This window comes from Nicotiana sylvestris, chromosome 10, assembly GCF_000393655.2.
Source record: "Nicotiana sylvestris chromosome 10, ASM39365v2, whole genome shotgun sequence".
NCBI lineage: Eukaryota > Viridiplantae > Streptophyta > Magnoliopsida > Solanales > Solanaceae > Nicotiana > Nicotiana sylvestris.
This window is the reverse complement of record NC_091066.1, coordinates 8,740,709-8,747,714: the sequence shown is the minus strand read 5'-3', so window position 1 is coordinate 8,747,714 and position 7,006 is coordinate 8,740,709. Positions and strand designations below refer to the sequence as shown.

General features: G+C 35.7%; 1 protein-coding gene across 1 annotated transcript; it reads left to right on the top strand.

The window, feature by feature from the left end:
* Positions 1-642: 642 nt before the first annotated feature.
* On the top strand, positions 643-6,023 carry LOC104212921 (late blight resistance protein R1-A-like). The gene is made up of 4 exons (XM_070160815.1): positions 643-1,227; positions 1,312-2,906; positions 3,504-4,636; positions 5,708-6,023. The coding sequence occupies exons 1-4, from the start codon at positions 886-888 to the stop codon at positions 5,830-5,832; spliced, it is 3,195 nt and encodes a 1,064-aa protein (XP_070016916.1). The 5' UTR covers positions 643-885; the 3' UTR covers positions 5,833-6,023.
* Positions 6,024-7,006: the final 983 nt, after the last annotated feature.

Sequence of the window (7,006 nt, the reverse complement as noted above, 5' to 3'; positions counted from 1 at the left end):
CAGATCTAGCCCTTGTTGAAAAAGGACATCTAGAACCTCGCCTTGCCACATCCCAAAATGTCCGGACCCGTCAAATATTTCGACCGCAAATTTCGCATTTGACACAATTCTTGTCATAAGCGAAGATGCCAATGATGACGTATTGTTGACACTTGATGTAGATTCTTCTTGTTTATTGTCTCCCATCTTTGACACAAATATTATTTAATAGCTGACGACACAAATCAAGATTATTTCCTTTCTGGTGTGGAAGATCAGACTAAGCTGCAACCACAGAGCATACTCAGACAGAACCTTGACTCAGTTACCAAGATAAATCTTTTCTGATGTGGAAGATCAGACTATGCTGCAACCACAGAGCATACTTAGACAGTACCTTGGCTCTGATACCAATTGTTGCGGAAGCCAAATGTATATAGTGTGAATAAGTCACAACTACTATACCAAAAATTATGACAGCCACCAAATAATAAATAAGACAATAAAACAACAATAAAGGGAACACCAGAATTTACGAGGTTCGGCTAATTTTGCCTACTCCTCGGACACAACCAAATATTTTATTCCACTCCAAAAATACAAGTGAAATAATACTAAAGAGAGAAGATACAAATGCCTTAAACAGATGAGAAGGCAAATGAGAGGTGTGTTTCAATCCTAAACATTAGGCCTTCTTTTATAGGGGAAAAATCCCCTCCAAACTTAACTCCCAACCAATGTGGGACTTTGGCATTTTGCCAAACTTCAACAATAGAAGATGTTTTAAAAGAATTGAACTTGCTGCAAAATTTCTTCTTTTTTGTCTCAAGGAGCTTAAGTGATCCTCAGAGCCAACATATTGTTAAGTTCTTTACTCACGCTTTAGCAGTGGCCGGCCACGCATCAATGCTTTTCTGGTTGTATTTACCAGACTTGGCTTCAGAGGAAATAAATGTATTGCTTTCTGATCTCTTGCGAATGAGGATTAAGCCCACTCAACCATGCATCCGCAAGATCTATGCTGATGTCTTGCAAACTTTAAAGTCGACAATACAATCTGCAGGATGGTATCCCAAAATCCAAAATCAAGAGCATGCAATTGATACTGAAGTCAACTGTTTGGAGACTATCCTACACAATTTGGCAGACCTACCAACTAATAATAACTCCAGTCAGAGAGTTGCTTTGAAGGATCACTTGGATATCCTTCAAATGATGCTCAACCTCTTGAGAGGAAATATCTTCCATGTGACGATACAAGATCTTGAATTTCTTTTTCCAGATATCGAGACTATGGTTATTGATGTCGGACTTATGGTTTACTCGTTACAGGAAGGCGAGGAGGCGAAGGAAGACATGGCACTGGGAGTAGCGAACCCTGCACCAGTTCTGGATTTGTCGGGCAACCTTCAACATATAAGAACAACAATCTACCTCACCATTCGGAAGGTGTTTCAATCTAACTTGCCAAGGATTCATGGGCTAGGCTATGTTGATTTCCTTTTAAACAACCTCAAGGAGCTCCAAGACCGTTATGCAGATTCACTCGCTTCTGTCAAGAACCAAGTTCAAATAATTCAAAAGGAACTCAAGAGCTTGCAACCATTTCTAGTGGATATTGCAGAAGAGCGGCACGATGGCGGTGACAAATTTCATCGTTGTGCTACACAATTAATTGGCAAAGCATATGAGGTAGAATACATAGTTAATGCTTTTATAAGCAAAGAAGGTCCTCTCTGGTGCCTTGAGCGTTGGCTTTTGGATATCATAGAGGAGATTGCTCATATCAGAAATGAGGTAGCAGAGATTCGAAGGAAAGAAATAGTTGAGGAAACAATGAACAATACTGGCAAAACTCAAACTCCATCAAGTTTGGCAAGGTCTACAATCATGAATGATGAAGTTGTGGGTTTTAAGGATGTCATAGAAAGATTAAGAGACAAACTAGTAAGAGGAACCAAAGGGCGAGATGTTATCTCGATAACCGGCATGCCGGGTCTAGGCAAGACGACTCTAGCCCGCAGACTCTACTTTGACAAGTTAGTTGTTTCTCACTTTGACATCCGTGCACAGTGTTGTGTGTCTCAAGTATATTCACGTAAGAACTTGTTACTGGAGATTCTACATGATGCTACCGGTAAAGACTTTGAATGTGGAGAAAAACGTGTTGATCAATTAGCTGATGAGCTACGCAAAGCTTTATACTCCAAAAGATATCTCATCCTTGTTGATGATGTGTGGGAAGCTAGTGCGTGGGATGATATAATAGGATGTTTTCGAGATGCCAATAATGGAAGTAGAATCATTCTAACAACTCAAAATTATGAAGTTGCAAATTACGCTAGATTTCAAAGTGATCCCCTTCCACTTCGTATGTTTAATGATGATGAAAGTTGGAAGTTACTTAGGAAAATTGTGTTTGGAGAAGAAAAATCCCCTCCTCTCCTAATGAACATTGGGCAACAAATAGCAAAAAAGTGTGGCCAGCTGCCTCTTTCAATTGTCTTGGTGGCTGGTATTCTGGCAGAGACGGAGAAGAAAGAAGAATGTTGGGAACAAGTGGCCAAAAATTTAAGTCCCTACATTCACAGTAACTCAAGGGCCACTATAGAACATAGTTATCAAAATTTACCCTATCATTTAAGGTCTTGCTTTCTATACTTCGGAGCATTTTTAGAGGACCGTGTGATAAAAGTTTCAAAGTTAATAAAGTTATGGATCTCAGAAGGATTTATAAAAGGTTGTGAAGGCAAGAGTATGGAGGATATAGCTGATGGTTATTTAGAGAATCTTATTAGAAGAAATCTAGTGATGGGAACTAAGAAGAGTTTTGGAGGTAAGATCAAAGCATGTTACATTCATGACCTATTGCATGATTTCTGTAAGGAGAAAGCAAAAGAAGAGTATCTTCTGCTGTGCATAAAATGGTAATATACGAATTAGCAGTAATCTTTCAGTTCAATTAATTAAGTAGTCAAGTTATATTGACAATTAATCAAGGTCGGCTCAAGAACATTAAGGGCCTAAAGCCAAACAATATTAAGAGGCCTTAATATTTTAAAAATATATATACTATTAAGTAATTGATTCATGCTTTAGAGTTGACATATTTGAATTTTGATAAAATAATAAAAAAAAAATATACTACTATGAGGTAAAAATAGAAAAAAGATAATAAATTTCAAATTTAAAGAAAAAATTTATTATTTTAATTTGTTTGCTGCAATGCTTGAGAACATGAGAAAAAATAAAGAATAATAATTTATTTAATGCCTCTAATCCCTTATTTTTTAGATCATGAAAAACTTAATAATTCTCTTTTCTTTATTTTTTTTAAAGATCTTTACCTTTTATACCATAAATATTCAATATTTTTTTAAAAAAAATAACCATAGAATTAACCTATTTATTAAAAAAAATGGAGCTTTAAAAATTTGGGGACCTAAAGCCATTGCTTCAATGGCTTGACCCTTGAGCCGGCCCTGCAATTAATCTTGTAATTTTACTAATTTCAATATTTGCAGGGATCAACATATCAATCCTTCTTACCTTGTTTGCTATGACAAGCAACTTGCTCATCGCACGTCCGTTTATGGTGATGGGTATCGTATTGGAGATTGGAGCTCGTGTTTGCCACATGTTGGCTCTATAATTTTGCATAACAATGCATTTGGCACCGTCTCCCACAATTTTCACAGCTTTAAGCTTTTAAAAGTGTTAGATTTGGAGTCCATAATAATTGATTCTATCCCAGTTGATCTAGTTTACTTGAGGTATTTTGCTGCACGAACTCAAGTGTCGTCACTTTCATCATTCACAGCCAACCGTTGGAACCTTGAAACTTTGATTTTACGGGATAGTCATTATCAAGATGCAGATATGTCACTACCCGTTGCACTCTGGGAGATGGTTAATTTGAGATATCTGCATATTTCCAAGAGCAACTTCATTATAGAATCTGCAGAAGAATTACTTGAGAACTCCAAAAAACTTTATGATTTGAAAGCTCTTTCCACTCCATACTTTTCTTGTATTCAGGATGCTGAATTGATTTTGAGAAGAACACCTAATCTTCGGGAACTGAGATGTGAAGTCGATGGTGTTGACAACTTTCAGTACTATGTATTGAAGTTTCCAACATGGATTGGAATTCTGAAGATTTTTGGCAGATACACATCTTTAGCTAAAACCATCCCCTTTTCCATCTCTGCTCCAAATCTCAAAAGCTTGACAGTATGCTATTTTTTCATGCATCCTCAGCACTTATCAGAAATTGCTTCGTTTCAGAATCTTCAAGTACTGAAACTGCAACGCATTCACTTTGACAATGAGAAATGGGAAGTGAGGGATGGCGAGTTCCCTCGACTCAAAGTCTTGAAACTACAAATGATAAAGTTCTTTAAAGAATGGACTATCGCTGACATTGCCTTTCCCAACCTTGAACACTTGGCTTTGCATGGTTGCGAATTTCTTAAGGAGATCCCTTCTTGTTTCGGAGACCTCTGTTCTCTAAAGTCCATTAAGGTAGAATATTGCAATAAATTTGTCGACAAGTCAGCAAGGGATATCTGGGAAACACAAGTTGAAGATTATCAGAATTCTAGCTTCGAGGTCTTTATCCAGGAGTACTGGTGGAATAGTAACAATTCATATTCAGGTACTCTTTTTAATCAATTCTCCAATTTCTCTAACGTGCCTTTTACTAATGATTCCTTTTGTTTGACACCTTTGTTAAAGCTTAGTATTTTATCTTACTTTCAAAGGTAAAAGTTCTTGAAGTAGAAGTACTATCAATTAAAATTGAACTTTAGCAATAAATTAAAGATGGATAAACGCAAGAAAACCTATATACAGTTTCGATCACTGTAAACAATTAATTAACTATGAAGTTCCCTTATAAATATTCTTTTGTCAAAACAAATGGAGATGATTGGTTATGAAAATGATTTATAAAGCAAGGCGGAGGGGCTGGTTGCTAGAAGCTGGAATTTCATTGTTTACTTATCTGAATTCTAGAGTAACATTTTTGTGTAAAATGTATGGAACAATAATAATACTGCCTATCTTTTTTTTTTAAAAGGATTTATTTAATGCTAAAAATGACTCATCTAAACCAGTTAGTCTTTGTGAATGCAAACATTTAACTGGGGATGCCCTCCTGATAATTATTCTTTGTTCAAGACAAAGCGCATATGATCAAGAATAAAGCAAAATCATCTTTTGCAGGAGTGGAGCCAGTGTTCTGGCTAACGAAACCAGTAGCTTTGGTTTAATCCTGTATTTGTCTTGAACAGTTTAGAATTCAGTAACTTAAAATGCTTAAAATTTTGAACTCATAAGCTTGAAATCCTGGCTCCGCCTCTGATCTTCTGTAATTTTGTTTTCTAAAATTGTAGAAAATGTGTGTTGTTTCTTTTTTATGTTTTATCACGGAACAGTGAATTATCTACAATATTATACAGCACCTGCTGCAACTTGGTACCCTCTAGTTGAACCTGACAATTGAAGTTGAGAGATCTCTTGTCTTAGCACCTCCACCTTGACGTGATGATATCCAAACCAAAGACCCATTTAGGGAAATGTGTGCTCAAGCAAAATATTGTACACCGAACTGAGAAAATCATAACTTTATCAAAGCAATTTTCTTTATGTAGGCTTTTTACTTCAATTAGATTTAACAATTAAGTCGGGGCCTATTGACTTGACTGATTTCTTTTTTCTTCTATAGATGATGATAATAATAATGATGATAGTGGCGGTGGTGATGATGATAATAATGATACTAACGAGGAGAAGGAGGAGGATGAGTATTTAGCCAAGGCAATTAGGAAGATCATGAACTTTTATAGTTAGTATGTTTTTCTTCTTTTTTTTTTTTTTTAAAAAACCTTAATTGAAAAAAAAAACAGTTGAATATTTTTTCTTTCCTTTAATTTGGTATATGGCTAAGTTGTTGTTTCTGTTTTATGTTTACTACAAATGTCTATTACTAAATAAATAATGTAAAACTGTTCATTAGTTGGAACCAACAGCGTGTTTTGGTATGTGATTCCGACATAAAAGTTCTTATAGATTTACTAGATTTTTCAAATATACAAGATTTGGACAAAAGTTATTGGATAGCCAGAAACTCATACCCGACACTGTAGATTTTCCCCTGTCAAAGAACTGCTATTCATACCTATGAAGCGCATGTATTTTCCTATGGTCTGGATCGTGTTGCATACAGACGATGAAGTTTGGTTGAAAACTGAGCTACATGCATCTCGCAAGTACAAAGTTTGTGCAATCTATTTAGCATCTCTTGTTCAATCCATACTTAAACGGGCAAACGAGGTCAATTACTTAGAAGTACATTTTGTGCTAGAGTCCTTCCTATCTGATAGAAAATGATCTCATGATCATGAACCGATCTTACCTGGGACCGCGAATCTCAAGTTTGTCTATAACGAGCGGATCTAATTATATTAATGTCTATAATTGATTTTTTCTGTGTAATATTAATCGACAAGACCTCATTGGTAAGTGCTGAAGCACTGGGTTTATTGTTGAAATTGTCCTTGAAAAGTACTTAAAAATGTTAGGATATAATCAAGTTTATAATGTTTTTCAGATATGGTAGAGCTAATTGTTTTTTAGTCCTTAGATTGTACTTAATATTTTATTGTGCGCTCCTTCCAAAATGTTGGTTTTCTCGAAACATATTATTTTTCTCCCTTCTCTCTCAAGATTGTAAGTTCTTATGGCAGTCCTTCCAAGTTGAACTATAGTTCTATGAACTGTTTTGATTATTTCTAGACTTTTGTTTTCTCATCTAATAAATATATACTCGTCGATTTGTGAACTTGATGGTTTATTATAAAAATTACAGCCCGGTGCACAAAGCATCCCTTAGGGACCGGGGAAGGAACGTACCTCAAGGGGTGTAATCAGTGACGGAGGCAGTATTTCTGCTAAGGGGGTTCAAAAAAAAGTTGAAAAAGATTATAGCTAGTTGGAATTGAACCTATGACCTTACAAAAGTTTT

Bases quoted from the DNA above. Each gene is read 5' to 3' on its own strand.
- LOC104212921 (XM_070160815.1), top strand. From the start codon at position 886: ATGCTTTTCTGGTTGTATTTACCAGACTTGGCTTCAGAGGAAATAAAT. The intron at 1,228-1,311 runs GTGACGATACAA...TACTCGTTACAG, and splicing joins TGAGAGGAAATATCTTCCAT to GAAGGCGAGGAGGCGAAGGA. The intron at 4,637-5,707 runs GTACTCTTTTTA...TTTCTTCTATAG, and splicing joins TAGTAACAATTCATATTCAG to ATGATGATAATAATAATGAT.